The sequence below is a fragment of the Topomyia yanbarensis genome, chromosome 1 (genome assembly GCF_030247195.1).
Source record: "Topomyia yanbarensis strain Yona2022 chromosome 1, ASM3024719v1, whole genome shotgun sequence".
Classification (NCBI taxonomy): domain Eukaryota; kingdom Metazoa; phylum Arthropoda; class Insecta; order Diptera; family Culicidae; genus Topomyia; species Topomyia yanbarensis.
The window spans coordinates 16,976,699-16,998,759 of NC_080670.1; the positions used below are offsets into that span (position 1 = coordinate 16,976,699).

At 37.5% G+C, this 22,061-nt stretch overlaps 1 protein-coding gene across 4 annotated transcripts in view; it reads left to right on the forward strand.

Moving 5' to 3' along the window:
* The window catches only part of LOC131677017 (sodium-coupled monocarboxylate transporter 1-like), a 71,012-nt gene that overhangs the window by 43,252 nt on the left and 5,699 nt on the right, over positions 1-22,061 (forward strand). The window contains exon 1 of one of the 4 annotated variants that reach the window (XM_058956516.1): positions 1,113-1,205. The exons of 2 other annotated variants lie outside the window; for them this stretch is intronic. Coding sequence is in view for 1 of the 2 variants with exons in the window: in XM_058956513.1 (XP_058812496.1) it covers positions 6,356-6,367 (12 nt within the window). In the remaining variant the exon portion in view is untranslated. Of the gene's footprint in view, positions 1-1,112; positions 1,206-5,910; positions 6,368-22,061 lie in introns of those variants that run through there. One more of the 4 variants, XM_058956513.1, reaches the window with a different exon arrangement.

Sequence of the window (22,061 nt, forward strand, 5' to 3'; positions counted from 1 at the left end):
CATCCCACAAGATGCAAAACGTCGTGTGGAATGCTTGAATATCGAGCATAGTGCCGAACATAATTCTTTGTTTGGGGCTTTATAGCTATAACGCCCCATATATGTCGGTCGCTGTCAAACTCCATATGATAGTATAGGGTTGCCAGGGGGCTGTTGCCAACTGCTTGCGGGGAGCCTTTCCTCCGGTGGACTTACGAGCGGTATGTTTGGTACAGGCCATGTAGCGAAAAATGCTGATCTGCTACTTCTCTGATGCTGGTAGTAGGACGACGGTTAAACGCTCGTTTGCGTGCCTTCATTCATAAAAGTTCAACAATATTTTTAAAGAATGATGCAAATTGTCAACTTGATAATTCCAAAAATACTTTAAATAAACTATGAATGTGCAAAAGACGACAAAATCGCATAGAAATTGCTTATTCCAGAGCAGAATTTACCGGTCTAAAGTGTATTCTACTTCACTCCGGTTATGTCTCTGACATTACCCACCCATCTTCTTTTTGAGCAAGATTCCATACTGAATCCATTCAGGATTTCGAACCGGTTCCGGAATGGATTTGACGGATAGTTGTGATAGGTTGGTGTGGCGACGCTAGTGTTTATCGTATATTAATTCAAATGTTTACACACGTTTTTTAAATATTTTTGTTCGATCATGGATGTCTGTTCTCTGTGGTTTAATGATTTTATCTCAACGACAATATAGCTAGTGTGATATTGCCCATTGGTCATCGTTTGCTTCCTCATTGACCGCTTAATGAGAATGTCGTTTGATAAAAATTTTATTTACAGAAATATAATTGTTTGTGTTCACTTACAAAAAATCAAATTACTGAAACTACACACTGCCGTTCTAAGTATATATTGTCCCATGTATATAGAAAATCCCATAAAACATGGGACAATTAAGCTTATAACGGCAGCTCAGTTCAGCAGAAAATAATTGCCGCTACCATCAAGCAATAAATACATCTTTTATGAGAATTCCGGTTACGTTTGTTCGCGGTAAAATTAAGATAAACCTAGTTATAACCGTATCTAAATGGAGTTGTTTATAAAAAAAACTTTGAACACTTTTAACATAATAGTCACACCACTGCTAGAGTTCGAGTCATCAAGACGTCAAAAGTTGATTTGCCTTTTAATACGCGAACAAAATAACCTGTAGTGGAAAAAGTGTGTAAAGTAACAGTGCTACATGAAAAGTAAGTGGTGTGGTTACGTTGAAGACTATGGTTAACTCAAAGGGTGACCATACGTCCTGGTTTTTAACTGACTGTCCTGGGATGTCGAGGAAAACGCTTGATTTGTCCTGGATTTTCCGCTAAGTCTATTCATTCATTGAACTTGCATTTTATTCACTCTGATCCAGGCCGCAGTTTCGGCAACCATTCCCAGTGAAGTTCAGTCGGAAATGAGCCGGAATACCGGCTCTAGTGACACAACCGATTCTAGTTAGAATCGGTTGTTTCACTGGAGCCGGAACACTAGCTGGAACCAGCCGGAATTCCGGCTCATTTCCGGTTGAACTTTACAGGGTAACTGCAACGTAAACGCGCTCTCAAGCAGAGTACGAGAAACAAAGCCGCTAGTACCCAGTCACCGTGGCAAGCAGAAAGTTAGCAAAAGTTGAGCAAAGCGAAATTGATACTGTCAGAGTTTCTGCGAGCATTTTGCGCGAGAATTCTGGCAAAAAATTCGCTTAAATGCAACAACCGTTTCTGACAGAAGCGGTTAAACCAACCGATGCTGCTCACTTTTATCCGTACATCCAGGAATGTACGGCCAAGATCTCTGTACGCTTCCTGCCACATCTTTGTCAGATGTTTTGCTCGATTCGTGCTAAATTCTACCAGGTAGGAATTGCCAGGATCTTTGCAAAGTTTATGTCCGAGTTATGCAAGGGTTTTGCTCGGTTCCTGCCAAAATTTGCCAGAAAACGCGAGCGAAACCGAGTTTGCCCTAGCTCAACTAACCCGACAGGATACGCGCAGAAATCTGACAGGGCTGCCAAATCAAGACTGACAGAAATCTAGCAGAGTGGTCTCTGCCAGAAAATTTGGTGACTGGGTACACTCGATTCTTTCAATTAGGTAATACTTTCATGAAAATATGTAAGAGATGGCGCTGCTTCAGTGGTGGCTAACATGAATTTAAATGTATGGGAAAGATATTAAAACTTGGAATTTTGGAGAAACTATAATATTGTAGTTGTAAAATGGATACACATTTGATGTAGAAAAAATAATGGGATAGTTTGTAGAAGTTTATTTAGATACTTACTTGATAATTTTCAAATAAAATCTAAAAAGATTTGCGCCCATACATTTTACTCATTGGTTTCCACCAAGAAAAGTTGAAACTCTTTCTCGCACAACTCTCTGTTTCACTTGTTTTTACAGCCAGATTCCCTGCTCATCGCAATCGGAATGTTTTCTTTTAGAATTTAAGCGCAAATGTAACAACCGATTCGAAAACCGATTCATTCAGGTTGGGTTGTTGCCTTCGGTTAGAATTCTATCATAAATCAGCCCATATTCCGAATCTCATTCCGGATGTAATTTACTGGGGTGAGGTTATTTTATGTTGCGGATATCTAGTTTCATGTATATTGCCGCAAGATGTTCAAAATATTCAAAGTAAGCAGAAAAGACATAAACTACTCGATTGAAATTTTCTAATAGAATTATTAGTATCACGGTTAAAATAAAGTACCCATTAATGAGTATTGTAATGCCCATCTCCTACAAAACTGGGAAAAATCATTTATTGGGTACATATCACATTCGCAATAATGGGTACTAACTGTATAGGGAGCATTCATAAATTACGTAAAGCTTTTAGGGGGGAGAGGGGGTGCGACAAGTTGTGACATAGGGGGGAGGGGGTGTTAACTAGATCGTTACGTAACATGTTTTCATCGAAGAAAAATTTTTTTTTCTTGGAATTTGTTACGTAACAGGGGAGGGGGGGATGGAAAAATTTGTGACAATTTGTTACATAGGGGGAGTCAATTTTGGGCAATTTTTGCGTTACGTAATTTATGAATGGTCCCATACGTCAAAAATGGGTATTTTTCTACCCAGTTTTATATATTGAATGTAATTGAAAATGGGTAAAAAGGTGCTCAGTTTTAAGTAGGGGTGACCGGGGCTGGTTGGCCGAAGGGGCAGGCTGGCCGAGTGCCTTTTATGAAAAGGCTATTATGCGCAGTAGCGACATCTATAGTGATTTTGGTGGGGTATTAGGTCACCAATGTACCGACGTAATTTCGGATCATGGGAGCACCCCCCGTTTTGACAAATTGCCAAAACCCTTGATTTTCTTTTGTTCTTGTCTCCGGTTTTATTTACTCTAAAATCAAACCGCAAGATGACTTTTGAAGAAAATTATTCAAGGAGTCTAGACAAATTTTTGGTTGCAGTGCTGCCAACTAAGCGATTTTTTCAGTTAAATAGTAAAAGTTCATTTTTCTCTCAATACATATATTCAATACATAGTACAAGCGGGAACATTCTTTTGTTCCAACAGTAGATACAGAACACTAGATTAGGATTGTCGCTGGTGTTCCCATTGTTTTCGCCTCGGAACATGTTTGTTTTGCTTCGGGTATATATCTGTCAAAGTATCGAAAGTCTCTCTAGTAAAAGTCTTTGGTCCGCGCTTTTGGTACACGCAGAAAAATATGGCCTGCCTTTAACCACAAACCGTTTAGTTGAATTTCAAACTGAGTTTGCCTATTTTTCATTTCAGTCTCGTTTATTCTGCTGTGATTTTTATGCATTCAAGACCGAAAACGTCCAATGCAGAAAATTTGCAACAGAATAAACGAGAGGCAAACAGAAAAATTATGTGATAACTGCTATGTAACAATTTTCTATGTGGCATACTATTATAATTTCATTAATTTTCCCATGATATCTATGCGTGACAGGTAATTTTTATCTGCTACTACAAATTACAAAAAAATATGAGTGAAATCAATATATTCAATATAACGAATTTTCTCGGTGTAAATTTTCGACTGTTATTGTTATGAAATGAAAGAGTTTGTATATACCGCACAAGGAAATGAAAATTTATCAAGATTAAGTACAAGTTTAGACAATTTGTGCATTCTAATTAGTGAAAACACATTAGCCAAGAATGGCCATTGTTTTTCTGGCTAAAAGAAACAAAAATGATTAGGCGCTATGAAACGACGACAGAGGATTATTTTTTTGCTTTTTTTTATTTGGCCCATTTGACAGGTATATCCCGGAATCAAAACAATGATGTTCCTACCACTGATGCCAGCGACAATCCTAATCTAGTGTTCTGTATCTACTGTTGCAACGGCACTAAATTTGGGGACGCTTTGTTATATCTTAGCAACGTAACCAATTTTTTGATGCCGAGAGTCTCCGAAAACGATATTTTCTTTTCAGACATGCGCAAGTGAATTCTAGAATAGCATCTATGCATTCACTTGCGTATGTCTGAAAAGAAAATATCGTTTTCGGGGACTTTCGACATCAAAAAATTAGCTACGTTACTAAGATATAATAAACTGTCCCCAAATTTAGTACCGTTGGAACAAAAAAAAGTTCCCGCTTTATGTGGTTAATTTTCCATTTTTCCATACAACAGTGCTGATGTAGATACTCATTTGCAACCTCTCAGAATGATTGAGCGGTGACACTTAGGTACTTCTCGTTCATTAAAATTCGTTCAATCGGACGGCAACACGCCAGTGTGGTGTGGTTATTTTGAACTTGTACCAAATGTCAGACATATATCTAGCATACATCTGAGCCAGCTGTGTATACGACGGTGACGACAGATTCGCTAGTCGAATGGACGGTACAATCAGAATGTGTGCATCTAATTACTCGGTTGCATCTCTGCATTGCTTGTATCTCTCTCTCTATCTATCTGTCGCTTGTGCCTCTGATTGTCATGGTCAAGTTTGCTCATTTTAAACGAGAGGGTTGATTTTCCACCCTGTAGTCGATCGTCGAAATGATGCGTATGGTGATTGTGTTGAAATCTTAGCTCACGATTAGATAAACAAACGGGACCCGCCGGCAAGCAAAGTAGATTGTTATGGCAGTTACATTGATCCTTAAGTAGCGAATGAATATGAATTGGATTGAATGGAATATTTCATAAACAATATTTTACAAATATCAGTGTGGATAGTCGGAAGTTGATAACTGAATCAGATTGTTTCACTCGACTGCATGCGGCCCAGATATCGTCACTTTCTCGAATGCCTCTGCTCCTCAATGGTGAAACAGAATGGTTCATCACTGAAGGATCGGCAAATACCGGATTGAAAAGTACATCAAACCGCAGAATGTTTCCTGAAGCGAGTGACCCGACGCGAGGTTGTCCCCACGATTTTTACAGCCAATTTCTTCGTTTCGCTGGAAACTGGTTTTCGACTAATTGCTCCGCTCGTTAACAAATTGTATCCGACACTGCGTCAGCTATGGAACATTCTGTTCAACCCTTTACTCGATCTAAGCGATGTAAACAACTGTTGACCGTCTCGTCAACCGGCGCGAGTCCATTCATCCATTGACAAACAAAAGCACAGTAGCACAAAATTAGGTGCAGGTGCCACCCTTCTTGTGAGTTTTTCCGCGTGACGATCGCGCGCAAAATATAATATGCCACCAGAGAAGGCACGTGAATTTTCCCATGCAATCATTCGGTCATCAACGGCGGAGGGTAAAACAATACACCAAAATGGAGACGGAACGAAAAAGTGATGCTACGGTAGGCTGTCTCTACTCGATAGCTTTTGTTGATCGTCGCCCCGTGGGCCAATTTCCTACACAAACACACAGCTCAGAACCGATCTATCAAAAGATTAGTCTACTGCACGAATCGGATCAACTCGTATGCGGTTTCAGTTCCCTTTGGATGCAGCTGCCGATGGACGCAGTTTAGGTTCTGAGTTCATAGTTTATTGTCGCATTCTGTCGGAAAATCGCGCGTGGATAGTACACCCCTGTGCGTCAGATACTTCCAAATGCGGGTCCTATTTTTAATGCAATAGTGAAATAAGTAGCCGCTCGACCGGTGGTAGTCCAGTGTATTGTCATTTTGCAACAGTATCGGTGTAATTAGACACAATTGAGAGTAATTTTTCTCACCTCTGCTGACAGGCCGTCGTCGTTCACCGCTGTAGTGTTTATATTTGTTGACACCACCAGGAAAGGGTGGAAAACGTTCGCCTTCCGTGGAGTGGAACGGAACGCGCGCCTGCCTGTGAGTGCCGTGATTGGATCTTTAGTGTATTGTGTAGTTGTGCGACCAATCTGTATCGTCTAGTTACAAATTTTCCAAGTGATTGAAAGGAAAGAATATGAGGACGTTCGTAAGTAGATTCAAGTGGGCTTTTTTGGAAAATTTATAATCATGAAGTGTTTTGTAGTGGTACATAACCTATGGAGTGGCAAACAATACATTTTGTTTGAAATAAAATAGTTTTTGCAGACGGAACACAAACAAGAAATCCACTTAAGATGATGTAATGTCGTGTGCCATTTTAATTGTTTGAATTTTGTGCAAGTCAGCAGCCTACTTTGGAATGCAAAAGGATTTCGTTGGAATAACGGAGCTGCCTTGTCGTAGGAATAGGTTTGCGAATGGAGACGCATTGTTTACAGTACAATCAGAGTGTATGTAAAGAGAATGAAGACAACTGTCACAAATGGAACAATGGTTATCTGTCATCTCATTTTAAAATTTTAAATTTATGAATGACCTCTTAAATTCAAGGAGTTGAAAGGTCATTAGTTTGTTAACATTTTTGACAGGTGTCGTCACTCTCCTTACATAGTCTCTGCGTACAATCAGATGCGTATTTAATGTGAAAAATACGGGACTAACGTTTCTCGCTGTAAAAGTTTGTTAGTCAACCTTTTCTTATTTCTGAAAAGTGCGAATTAGAACTTGTAACATTATTTGGTCGGATACAGGAAACTTACCTAAAGAACTTTCGTTGCTGCACGGAAAAACGATTTATCAAAATTGCAACTACCAAAGTGATTAAAATCGCCGCCATCGTCCACTAATTGGGTCATTAAATGAAGAATAAAATTTCTCTTTTATTTCACAAAACGGATAAAGCTCATCTTTATAAATATAACAATATATGGTCGTGATAATTCAATTTTGTAAAATAATTTTTATTTGTTATTTTGCGTACGAAAAAGTAAAAAAAAGTTCGATTGTAAATCTTTAACGTCAGCTGCATTCGAAAAATTGGCTTAATGATCCAATTGGGTGGGGGGGTTTTTACGCCCATTTGAGGATTGCTTCTGAAGTATATCCTGAAATGGGCTTTCCCCATTCAACTACATTTCATGTAGACCAACATAGGTCAGATGAAAAATAAGAATAAATAAATAAATAAATAAATTGTGATACTTAAAACTTCTTGAAATAATCTCGTGACGTCTTTTACGAACTTCTTTTCTTTATTTACATTTCGACTAAACGCGCTGAATTTCTCTGGATAAGGACTGACGACCTCTATCGTTTGTGTACCATATATTTGACATGCGTTAAGCCAAAGCGAACTGAGCGCCATAATTTTTTCCTGGTATTTTAATGAAAAAAAATAATTTTTCGATTATTTACCATTATCATAGAAAGTTTAAGGGTACTTATTTGCTAGCGATTACTATTTGAGTTCTCAGAAATAAATTGATGTGGGTGTTTATAGTACTACATTAGCTGCGATAGCGATTTTTAGGAAGATACCTCCAAATGGCGCTTGGTTCTCTTTGGCTTAACACAGGCCATTTGTCAGTGCCATGACAAATGAGCACAAGACCTGTCAAAAACACTCAATCCAAAGAAAATCTCTTCGAATTCTTTTAGAACCAGGGCCATTGACAGCTCTCGTGCTCGATTGAAATGACACTGACAAATACCTAGTAAGTTCATCCGGAAAATGAGTCGGAATTCTGGCTGGTTCTAGTTATTAGCGCATTTCCCCAAAATACCACGCGGCCTTTCCTGATCGAAAGGAACGGCCGCGCTTCATGAAACACCCCAGTAAAGTTCAGCCGGAAATGAACTGGAATCCTGGCTGGTTCCAGTTCGAATTCCGGCTCCAGTGACACAACCGATTCTAACTAGAATCGGTTGTGTCACTGGAGCCGGAATGCGAACTGGAACCAGCCAGAGTTCCAGTTCATTTCCGACTGAGCTTAACTGGGTGGGACCGCGCTTAGCCAATCTGTCATAATGTTGCTAATTTGCATAACGGAGGGCTGAATGAGTAAACCAGTTGTTCCAAAAATCAGCCGTTATGCATCGTTTTGTGAAGTTTGTTAGAGTTTCTAAGGTGATTCGTCTTTGGCAGTAACTAGGTGAGGAGTGAGGTAAACGTGCAGCAAGCTGCGGGGAAGAAATATGACAGCGAACAACTTTGTTTGCATACTGAAATCCAAGCATACATGCATGGAGATGTAGTAAACAATGTTGTTAGCTGTCGTTTCCAGCACCAACATGGCTTATCGGCGATTTCAAGGATCGTATCACCTGAGAATAAAAGCTCCTTGGTTGAGTATACAAGATGCAAGTGGTGCTAAATTCATCACGTTCAGTAAAATTCAAAAATTATTTTTAGATTACAGAACTGATAAAATTGGTTTAATGAGCTATACTTATCAATCAAATTCTGTTTTAAAAATTGGCTTTGCGTTTAAACCAAAATGGGAGGCTTATTACTACTGCAAATAGCAAATACAACTACTAGTTACCCAAATAAATTTGCTGGCAACCTTAGAGCGGCGTTTAGTAGTAGTAGCAGCGATGCCAGATGTGAAGACATGTCTTCATTTTGAAGACATTTGAAAGACTGTGAAGACGGGTTTTTCATTTTGAAGACAAATTTGTTTCGGTTGTCTGACCGATTTCTGACAGAATTCTGGCTCAAAATCTAAAACCAATTCAGAATCCTGGTCGGTGAAGACAAATGAAGACATTTTGTCATGAAATGTGAAGACATTTGAAAAATATGCCTGGTATCCCTGGTAGTTAGTGACAGACCATGGTAAATACAAGACGTCCTCGATAAGTCGTTTCAGGACAGTTAACTGCAACACAACAGTAATTGTGCGAAGTGCGCATATGTGACGGAAGATATCCGTCGGAAAGTGCCGGCTCGTGGTTTAGGCACTCAAAGTGTTTCTGGTGCCGGATCGCCGTCGGGGGAAGCTAATTATAAAGATGTTTTCGCTTCCCCGGCTAACCACAAAGGATCCAAATGCACCAATCCGCCCTCGCTGGGAAGGATACGCCGAACTAGCCTTGCTAGCCTTCCCATCTAATAGGCAAAGAGGGCGAAGCAGGGTGGACAGCGGCTCCCCCTAAGAAGAACAGTGCGGTGTCTTCCGGGATTCTTTGCGGGGAGCAAAGAATCCGGTGACTAGTCACCACTGTCGCTAGGGAGGTTCCGACAAAGGTAATGGCTAATTGGAGAATGCGGCCGTTGTAGTCCCGGTCGGTCGGACGAAACCGTCATCTTGCCTCCTTCAGCAGCAGATCGCCGAGCAGCGTGCAGCAAAGGAGAATTGGAGGAATAAAAGTTGGTAAATTTAGTTTATTTGTTTGTTTACTTTTTTGTTGTGTTACGAAAATCCAAAATTCTTGTAAAGGCAGCTAGGCCGCCCTGAAAAGAAGGGTCCGCCAGGCAAATTTATATAAGAACGCGAGTAGTGGGCAAATAGAGATTGCAAGTCGTTATGCCAGAGGGATTCATTTCAAAGCAGCGTAATAGTTTTATGTAAATACAAATTCGTCATTGTGGTTCCTTCCTTTGTAATTTACAAATATACATGATTTAAGGGGAGCGTCTGATGTAAAGTGCTAAAACCGACAGTAATTTTGTTTTGCGATTTTGAAGGCAAAGATAGCAATGGATCTTTTGTGGAATGTTAAGATCTATTTATACATTCATTGTGCACGAAAAAAAAAATATTTTCAGTCGCGCAGAGCCACACATACGAGCGTTCCAAGAGTCGATAAAATCGTCTGACACAGGAAATTCAATAGAATTTGTAAAGCTTAGACTTGTTGTTCCTCGATTAATCAAAAAAAAAAAATTGAAAAAAGTTCGAGTTTCGGAAAATGACTTCATGAAAACCGAAAAATCTCATATTTTACAGTAAATTTCGCTCACTTTTCTTCAAAATAATGGGGACAAAAAATGTTTTCTGTGGTTCTTCGACAGGCTACACATATTGTGCATTCTCATAAAAAAGCAAGTCAATTGATTAGTTTTTGAGTTATCGTGTTATCGGTTTCGAGAAAAACACTATTACAGGGTGTCCCGCACCATATTGCATCACGGAAAAACGCTATAGAAAATAATTCACTGGGAATTTTCTTTTGAAAATTTATGTAGAAGTAGTTTAGAGTGTATTGATTCTACTGTATTTTTATCGCTGTCAGTTTTTCGAAAATTGTTGTCGATAGATTGAAATCTGCGTGTGTTACAGCAAATACGCGCCAGGAATGCATGGCTGTTTAAAATAAAAAAAAAGTTCAGCGTGGCCACCGATATTGCGGGAGACTATTCCAGAGGCTCAACTCAGCTCAAGAGCTTGAATTAAATACGCTTTACATACGAGTCTTTTATTTTTCACTTGTCGTTTTCGAAACATTTTGTTCCACTGTATGTTTAATAGTTGATAGCAACAACAAACAAATATCAACCCATTTCACAGCGGCTTGTTGATGAACAATCAGATTTTCATTTCAGCATATGTCACTTGTTAGTCGAGGAACACATAAATCCTTGACTTCACTTTGATTGTTGTTTATCTACCAATTTTACCTATTAAATTTGGTAGTGGTTCTTGGCGCGTTTAAAATGCTGTTTCATTATTTCTGACATCGTATCTAGAGTTCGCAGTACCGACCCCTTTTGGCGAGAACCGGTACTACAGTACTGAAGCCCTCAGTACCGGTAGTATCGGTAAAGTACCGGTACTCGAATATTTTTTTTAAAATATTCGAAAAAAGCTTCAAACTGAAATTGAATGCTCAAACTGATGATCTTATTCTCAGATGATTGATTTGTGCTCATTTCACAGAAGATATTTTTCGTATACCTTCTTTTATTTCAAAATCTAGGCCACTTTGAAATCAATAACTGCTAAGTGGTGCGACTTTCGTTGACTTGAACAGATGGTAAATGTATGAAACCCTATTAAGAACAGTAAATCAAAGCGAGAATGGCAGTAAATCCGAGTAGGTTAATCGCATTTCCTCTCTTGCCTTTCTGAAAATTGGTTTCGACCTTTATGTCGTTTGCCTACTATTCTCTAATGCATATCATGGCTCCTTGCTTTCCTGTAAACTATGGAGTTTTGCTGAATTTTTCGATCACCAATAATTACAAATCGCCCCATTTGAAGCAGTTCACCAAGCCTAAAATTGTTAGCTACTAAATCGCTGTTCGTTCTTTTATAGATAAAGGTTTAAGAGCAAACCAAATACAGACATGGCTTAGACCATAGTCTTATTACGCGCCACCCAGTGAATAATGGAAACCAATCCGAATGTCGCTAATAAAACTTTAATTTCTAGAATTATTTGATGATGACCCCACCTCATTCCCACACAAAGGTGTTATCTCAACGATTTATCTAGAAGGCAAATTAATATAATTAAACGTTATCTTGCAGACCGATATTTTGAAACAGATCCCCTTGCAGAGTTAACATATTTGTCATAAAAAATTGTATAGTACCGAAAATACCGGTACTGGCTTTTGTCCCGGTATTACGGTACCAAAAATGGGTCGGTATTCCCGGGATTTTCGGTACCGGTATTACCGGTACCACAACCCTAATCGTATCATCGAACTAATAGACGCTGTGACTTTAAGCTGTACAGCAACCTCGATGATTGAGAAGTGATGACAACTTGATTGTCTAATTTGTAATTGATCTACCATTTTGAACCCTCAGATGCATAAGAAGTGGCTTCAATTATTTGTATAGAAGCTGTCAAGTAGTTCTCCCTGAGAGTGTCAATATCCCATAAATACATCAAAATTTGATTTTCATATGGGGATTACCGGACCATGGTGATAGTGTTTTCATTGTATGATCCCATTTCGCACACTATCAAAACATCATGCAGAGGAGAGATACATTTGAACTATGAGCAGGTGAATTTGAACCATAAACCCAAAACGTTTGGGAGCGTAAATGCATCTGTTTTTTTTTCGCTCGATTTATGAGCGAATAGCTCCCAAATGATTTGTTAGTTTTCATCCAACCTCATAATCATACCCCATACCTACACGCTGTTGACAACACAGTGCATAGATAACTTAAATAACACATACCAACGATCCCACTTGTGATCGCTGCTGCAACGATGAGATGTTTATAAAGCTCATTCGAATGGCTACCCATCATGTATCGTTATGGCCTAGGGTGCAGGTAGTCGTGTTAACGAGTAGATGATTGTCGGTTCTAGTCCTGATACAACCCGTCAGTCTTTTTTCTAGTAAGGATTAGTTCTCAAGACATACATACACACGAAATATTAATAACAGCGGGAAAATGGTACAAAGCAAAATGTGTCGATGGCGTTGATGAAATGCCGGCGCGCGGCGGGGAGTCGAACGATATTATCTCACATCTCATCATTAGTGTGAAGCTTATATATGCCATTTTACTACTCAACGAGTGTATGTCGTCATGGTACGGGTAGTAAACAGGTGTTTTACCGAATAGATGTTTGCCAGCTTAAATCTAGGAATATGACGATCGGATTTTTTACTGGAAGTTTCAGCATAGGAGTGATTTATAGCAGCGGGGAAAAGAATGGAACAAAATTTTCTCACCTGTCAATTAAGCTTCCAAAAATATCAATAATATGTCTACTAATTAAGGCTTCAACACTTCATAGAGACGCAGTTTGTTCATGTTTTGTCGATTCATCATGTTGTTCACGGTATTCCCCACCAACTTGCAGGATGGTCAAATCTTTTCGACCTCCAGCTACGTAATTAAATTATTGAAAAAGTGTTCACTGCGGATAAGACGAATGTTGATGGGAAACACGTAATAATTTTGGCTTGGCTTTGATAAAAGTATCATCCAAACCACCCATTATATGCTTTATGAACCCATTGATCAACAATAGTACACACGTTCTCAAAAACACATATGCAGTAAACATTAGCTTTCAACGACGACATCGGCGATCACCCTTTTAATAACATTACTATCATCATCTTCAAATGGTCGCGGAAGCAATTATTTACTATAGTGATAAATCTTTCCATTTCGTTACCGAATCAGCCGCAGAACGCTCCTACTTTACCCAAATGCATCAATCAAATGTGCATTCATCATTGTCCCATTGGTATTGTCTCGATGGAACCACCTGCCGGTTGCCCGCTACAGTCGGCGAACGAGTTTTGTAGACATTTATAGCGCCAGTCGTCGCGCGGGATAAATTAGCAAACTGGTTTCACCGCAACGCATCCTACGAATGAGCGATATGGCGCGTAATTCTAGTCTACTAGGTCCAGTTCAGCACCGTACGAGCGAATGAACTTCGCCTGGCACAGACAATAGGCGCAGATCGCGCGAGCGGTCTATAGGTGTAAAGGCTCAAACAGAATGGCCGGTTACGGACGGAGCGTCGAAAGCGGCTTCAAAAAATCGGTCCAAATGAATAGTGACTGTTTGCCGAACAGATCTTAAACTTTTGAAATTTGGTCTGACGCTAGGTCAGTGACGGAATATTCTGTTTGACTCTTAATAAGCGGCGGCTTCGCGGTTGCTATGATGATTCATTGAGCCGATCGTACGTCAGGCAATGTCTTGTTTACTTGGTAGATTGTAACTCGGAAAATGTTCGTTGAAAAAATAACTGTGGTAACTTGCAGCATAATTTTGGCACTTATTATTTTACTGATTAATCCCTCTAAGAGTGAGATATTTTCATAAATTTCCTTGGAAGTAATTGTATTGAAATAATGTCTTCAGAAAATTTGTAGCTCTTACTTTTGCGAATAACTTTACTGAAGACATCAAATACATATTTAGAATACTTTAAAAGTTATGGCTTGTTGTTTGTGGATTACTCTTTGTCGCCTATTTATTGTTCAATATAGTAATAATCCATTTAAATGAGCCAAATATTATTTCGATAAAACGAATTTCGTATTTCATTTAACTTAACTACAGCCCCCCTCCTCGACACAAAAAAAATAATTGGATTGAAGTTAAAAATTTATTGATGCAGACTGAGTTAATTCAATATTACAATGATAATTATCTGATCAGTACATTGATAACCTATTGTTTGAAACATCATGACGACCTTTGAAAAATTGTCCTGATCTGTAACTGATCTACTGGTCTTGAACTCACAGTTGTCTAATACCATCAATATCAAATACTTGTCTAAAAACATTCCAATAGAAACTCATTCCAGAGTTCTGAAATAAATCATAATCATAATTTCCTACCATAATGAGTTCAGTTTTGAAGGGGTGTACTGTAATATGGATTAGGGTCTTTTTTTTAATAGGAAGCGAAACTGGAATAGCTTTAATGTCTATGAAACTTAGAACTGCTCACCGAAAAATTGCATAACTTCCAACATTTGCTGAAAATGTTTTTATTTTGGAAATGTGTCGAGTTGAGACGAAAACGTTTTCCGTTCCGCCAATTTCGCCGGTTTAGTATCTTCGATGAATTTTACAAACGTTAAACAGCACATCATTTGATAAAATAATTCTGGCGTTATATCCTCCAAGAAGTATTTATGGCGAATTTACTCTTAAAACAAATTTAGTTCCAGGCTTAATGTCTTTAGCAATATTTTGGAGAGTGCTATTACAAACCACTTTGTTGAAGACAGGAAGGCTCCATTTGTTCAAGGTATTAACATATTTTAGGCTAATTTTAATTTAATTTTAAATTAAATTATTATGATTTCACTGTTTATGATAAATCTCTTCAGTTGTTTATAAACAAAAAAATTTACATTTTATCCAAAGCTTGAGTTTGAAAAGCTCACAATAGAAAGTTATTTTAGAAAAAAAAAACTAGATTAAGGAACACTTCGTAAATATCATTTTATAACTCGATAAACTCCATATACGTGGTATTCATGTCTACAATAAAGTAGAAACAAAGTCGTTCTACACTTGTCCACAAGAAACTTCTTCGAATACTGCCTATCTATTATAATATATTGAAGGCCCGATTTGATCAGCCCCCAATTTTAGCAGCCTCATATGAAAATATGTTTGATAGGCTCTAGCAGACAAATAAGGCTGAATTTGAGTAAATCCTTTCTTGACCATGTTTTCCTTATCATAAAGATGCAAATATGCAAAAATAAAAAAAATCATTTTTTTTTTAAATTTTTGCGCTAGAAGACTGTATTGAATAATCAGAAATAGTTATTACACTATATCAAGGGAAGGGAAGAATATTTTATAAGCTTCAGTTTATTATGAAGAAAAAAAAATGTCGCGATTTAGTCTAAAATACACCTTTTTCTGAGGATATTTCTTTATTTTCTTCAATTGCATCGAACTACACTAATTTTTAGATAGTTTTCAAGGGGTTATTTTATCGACTTCTTCCAAAATACGGCGAACCTATTCCCATTCGTGCGATAGTTTATGTTAAAAGGTAATTCCTAATAAATTAATTGGTATACTTAAGGGTTTATATGTTGCAGATAGAGAAACTTAATAAATTTTCAGCTTTTCCTGCACAATATCACAAAACAACTGTTCCTAATAAGATTATGTAAATTATAAAGCATTTGAAAATTTTTAATAGAAGTGACGGAAGGTCATCGAAAAGTTTCGTGAAAAAGAAAATTCCAGTAATGATAATGATTTTCCCTAACGGGGTTCGAGAGTTTTTTTATTTCTTCTTTGGCATTAGGATTAGGGATAATAATTCAGATCAAAGATACAACTGGGAAGTCATTTTTAAAAAAAGTCGATATATAAGTAAACCCAAGTAACCAATAAGCATTATAACGTAGCCTAATATCTGCTGATCCACATATAAAGCTGTCCTATAAAGCCGTGAAGCCCTAAATACTTATATAATGCTGATATTATGCCAGAAAAGGCGAAATATAGTGCTATTACTGTGCAGAGATTGACAGCTCGTTTCTGCAGTACTAATGCTATTATATAGCAAAAGCGCACAAATGTCAAATTTGAAAGCCTTATATTGGCACTACTAATGCTATTAAAAGCTTCAGTTGGTTGTCATTGTCCGCCATGATTTTAAAACCATTTCTTATGTTTCCTTTCGGTATGATGAGCAAAAAGGAAAAATTTTAAAATAAAATATTCTGTTTAAAACCGTAATTGACTCTGTTCTAATACATTGTAATGAATATCCTTAATGGGTTTTCGTTCTCACATGATATGAATGTTTACGAAAATTACCTTTAGTAAGTCTCGAACTGAGGTACCTTGCCTCGTCCTTCACGGTAAGTGCGCTGCGTTTGCTTCCTGGACTATATTGCATATGTTCAATTGAAATGAAATATGCCGAATATAATCTTCAAGAAGAGTTGCTTAACAAATAAACCCACAGCATTACAATAGCATTATATCAGCTTTTTATTTGCTCTATAATGGCATTAAATGCACTTGTAAAGCTTACATGCTTTAAAGATCCTTGAAGCATGTACGCGTTATATCAGCTTTATATACGCATATAGAGCAAGCTATAATGCTATATGTTGGCTGTGCAGCTATGCATTATTGATGCTAATATAGAGTTTTATTGCGTTGTTAATGCTGTAATAGAGTTTCAATGCAACATTAGTGCAAATGTATAGCCAATATAGTGCAATGGCTTAATGCTTATGGTTACTTGGGAAGTTTGAAATATGCACGCATGCACTTCAGAGGTAGCGAGATATCAAGAGCTGAAATTTCAGTGCAGAGTTCTCAGCCGCGTTCGGAATTTGAGTAAACGCTATTGAGAGTATGAACTGCAAATCCATTCGAAAATTTGTTTTTCGAATTTTTTAACGCAGCACAACATATATAACCCCTTAAGGAAATTTTAGTTTTCTTTTCCCAATGCATTGATTGAAAAATTTATATATATATTATTAACGGAGCATTAGCAATAATACGTTTCTATTTCTATTTTATGAACCATTTTTTCCGCTTTTCCGTTAAATTGGTTTAACATTTGAGATTTCTTGCACTGATATTGTCCATAGATAGATGCTAATTTGAGCGACTCAGGACTCAGAGCCTGCCATTATCCCATGTAGTATGTGTTTTCAAAAACATCGCGAAGCATCAAGTTCCAAATGTTCTCAATCGATATAATACCCGAAGAAAGCGATAAGAGTTATAAGAAATGTATCATTACACTGTTAGGTGGATTAAAAGCGTTTTTACCTTATTTTATTGCATATAACATTGTTTACCTTAAAATGCGCATGACTGTGGCTGTTGATTGGGCACGAATTGCTCATAAATAGTTAAGTTAATAAATCTGCTAATAATAAACATGTTATAGAACTATATAAACTACCTGTCGTAAATATTCCAGGGCTACCGAGGAAGCAGCTACAAACAATATCAGAGAGACACAGGCGCGCATTCGCACTTGTCCGGTACAGTGCCTGTCTGTTTCGGACAAGCGTGAATGCGCGCGTCTGAATTATATGGATGAATGTTGACGGTGTAACCCGGTCAAACCATTCGGAATTTGATTCGGAATCCTGAATGGAGTCAGTATGGATTCCAAATCAAATGCAACAACCGATTCTGAGTCGGAATCGGTTGTTGCATTTGATTTGGAATCCATAATGACTCCGTTCAGAAATCCGAACCGGTTCCGGAATGAGTTTAACTGGGAAATAGCGCCTTCTGCGCAACCGGTTTGACTTGGTCACTAGTTGAATTTTAGCGATACATTCGAAGTGTTGCGCGAGATGGCGTGCGCGGTGCGAATACTTGCTCAGCCAAGTGTTCAACCTTCGTCGTTTCGTCGATTATGTATTAAACTTTTTGCTCTTGCGCACAGGGTTGCCATTATGCCAGATTAATCTGGCACAGCCAGAGGTTTTTGTAGCTTTCAGAAAACAAGCATTCTGCCAGATTTTGAAATTGTAGAAGTTGTTACAATCAAATTTTGGAAATTGGAATCATATTTTCCCAAATTTAACAAAAATCGATTGATGCATGTTCTATGAAAATTTTGATGACTATGAGGTCGCTGTCAAGTGACAGATTTTGCCAGACAATTTTAGTTGAATTGCCAGATTTTCTTTGAAAAATAGTGGCAGCCCTGGTCATGAGGTTTCGCACGGGATTTGCGCAGGAATTTGATCTGGGAAAATTTTCCGCCGAAATCTCTCCAAACTGTCAAAACCAAAGTTCGGCTGCTTCTAAAAAATACCAACAGTCTCAAAACGGCATCGAATTTTAAATCTAATAAAAATATTATTTTTCGCGTCGGAAACAATTTATGTTGAATTGTTCCCGGCCGAATTTTGGCGTGGAATGTGATGACTTTTATGTAGATTCATTTCCTCACACAAACTTTAAAATACACAGGGACCTAAATTCCGTAACACGTTTCCCGAACTCTAACTAGCCTTAAGTCGGAAACATTGAAGGTTTGAGATATGTTGCCGATTGTTTTAGGCTTCTTTAAGTGGTTGTATCACAACGGAAAATCATATTGCATGTTGTCTTCAATTGAGTTCTTGTCGGCCGGTCTCACGAACACTAATGCTAAGTTTCCAGGTTGAAAACAAACCCATTTGTTTTTGCCGTCTTTGTTTAGTATTTTCCACCAGCTAGTGATGTAGTATTTGTGTCATGTGACGTGTACGTATATGAGCCGTAGAAAAGTCTATGCGAGAAAAATCAAGGGATTGCCCTTCCTATAGGGCTCTTGCTACACACACAGTCAAAGCATCTGTTGGGCACACATTGCATGTTTACGTTCCATGCAGCAAGTTAAAAGTTCGAGCAAAATGATATTCTTCTCAACAATAAATCCACCCAGTTCCATAATAATAATCTGTGAATATATAGCAATAAACACAAAGGATTATTTGAAGATTTTTACATATAAACTCGCGTTTAGAACGTGTGTAATTGATGGTTGCAAAAAGGACAATCGTGAAGAGGAAGTATTGTTTCGCTTTTCGCTGGCGTTTAATTGTCCAGAACTGCTCGGTTCAATCGTAGGGAAATGTACAATCTAGTGTACAATACTAAATGTACTGAAGTAGACCGACTTGGTATCAAACCAAATTTTCCAAACCCAAGCATGTAAACGTAAGAAACATTTGGTTTGCTCCTGTGGAATCTACTGACACTCACTTCAGATATCATATTTCATTTTACAAATTACATTTTTCAAATATGCATTGAAATAGCATAAAATTTTACCCTATTATTTATGATAAGAAAGCCAAATTCAACATGTTTAAAACTTGTATCAGGGGGTGGGAGTACGGGTAAATGGTTTCAGTATGAAAAAAAACACTTTTTTGCGATTTTTTTTAGAAATTTAACTGAAGCGAATCGAGCAAAACTTTTGAAAAATTATCTCGAAGACTCAACGTAGGGGTTAGGTATTTTTTACATAGAATGTATATGCAAAGATTGAAATAAATCGGTTCAGTAGTCTTTAAATGGCAGTTAACACTTCAAGTCGTGTTTTTTCAAAGACGTTCTACGAAAAGCTTCCCCTCCGACTCGCTTGTTGATATTTTTGCATAAAAAAAATTACAGCATGAAATGAAATATTATAATGTATAAGTTTTGATTAATTCGCTTCACTCAAATTTCTAAAAAATCGCAAAAAGTGTTTTCTTTATACCGAAACCCTTACCCCGCCCCCCTTGAGTCGTATAGGCCTTAAAACCTTTCAAGTCTAGAAGCTTTTTTGTATGCATAAACTCTCGATGCACAAGATATTTCACAAATTTGAAATTAAAATCATTTTTTTCTGCAAAAATCTTTTGGAATGCTCGTTGTTTCCATGGGTATGAAGCATAGCGATGGCAATGCTTTACTTATTTTGTCCGCGTATCCGGTTCAAACGATAGAAAACATTATGTCACGCAATGAATATTTAATTGTGATTCCTATAATACATTACATTTTCTCATATTTGCTCTTAAAATTGTGAATTAAATATTTAAAATAAATCAATCTATCCGCTCCATATACATTATATGCAACTGTCATTTTTGCCTGCCCAACGGCTCACCAATACATATGCGCTCTGCAAGCACCCTATGATCATTCTTAGGGATAGACCGTTCCAACATCAAATTATGGTCTTGTCAATTTTGGTCTTGTCAAATTGCAAATGACGCAAAAACCCAAGATGATATCAGATAAGGTATAGGCATACGTAAAGCGAGAGTTTTGGTTTTGCGATTGGCAAGCTCGAAATTGCGTAAATACTACTTCACTTTCCAAAAAAAGAGATTATTAAAAACTAAATTAATTCAAACAAAGTTTTGAATATAGAAACTAGAGTTTTCAACCTATTCGAGGTTCTCAAGGCGTTTGGAACCAATAATATTTACGTACACACATATATACACCTTATGCAGATTCTCTGGAATCTGTTTTGTTTCTGCCAAATCTGCGACTTTTCGTGTTCTTATGCGGATACGCTCTTCTTCCCTTTAAGGCAGACCCTCGGGAAAAATGGTCACCTAGTAAGGGCAAGACGGACAAGCCTAACTATTTACCGATTTTTAGAATTTTGATCGATGTTGATGCCTAAAGGCAATAAATGATCTCAATTAAAACGCAAATCTAGAGCTTTTATTCAAAACGACATATCTACAATAAGTGACTTTTTGTTTACCTTCTCTTTCGATTTTCACCGCGTTACTATAGCATTTTTCACTTATTTTACAGTACAGATCGAAAGACGGTGGTTTTAACTAGCATACTATGCAAATAGTTGAGGGATAAATGTTTGAGCGAACGCATTATTAATAGAAGAGCATCTAAACAATGAGAGTCACTCATTGCAGAGCTTTTTGAAAAAATAAGCCTCAAGAAAAGCGCCATAGCTTTCTAGAATATTTAGTATTAACTTCAACTGTAAATTTATCTTCAAAACCGCCCTGATATCGTTCAAATCAATCTCGTCTCTAGAGCCGCTAATACCTTCTAACACAAACCCAAAATAAGATCTACGAACATATTTCAAGAGTGACAAATGTAAACAAACCGCAGCTAACGAATACTGAAAATCAGAACTCATCATACCTTGTATTGGTAATTAATTTTTTGAAATTTTGTGCATAAAACCTTTTAAATTGAAAGGACATATGCGTGAAATATTTCAACACTTCTGCAACTGTTCATAGGCGCCTTGCAAAAACGACGCAAGATTCATTTCAATCTTGTTTTTCTCACTGGTACACTGTAAACACCTAAGCATCAAAATAAAACAAATTATTTTCTTCTGTTCGAGCGACTAATTTTCGAACTAGGATTTGGAAAGTAAAATATGCAAATGAAATTATAATTAGACACCTTATTTATTCTGTTGTAACATGTCAATCATTCAAATTTAATCACTTCCAGCTAATGGTTGGTTAATATAATCTAATGTTTCCGGCAATTTTTGTTCCCCAAGACTTCTTTTAAAATCAATCTGTCCGTTTCTTATTTTATCGAAAATTTTGAAGAAATTCAATATTTGTCGTAAGTGCTACTTTTGCCGAAATAAGTCTTATGTGCAGCGTCGTATGATTCTTGGGCCCGAGAAAAGGACCTATGTGAAAGGTCCTATAATTTCCAAAATGACGCATCATACTAAAGGGCTTAAAAACCACATTAGCACTAAACTTTTCATGTTTTTTGATATTATTTACCTAAAGTCCTTGAACTATGTTGGTGGTAGGGATTTGCGAAATACTCAATAATGCAATTCGGAAACGCATTGATTTACGTTACTGAGCCTATCTACATGTTTTTCGTTGCACTGGAGAGGATATATCGAGAATGCGGTTGAAATTAACATTTGCGA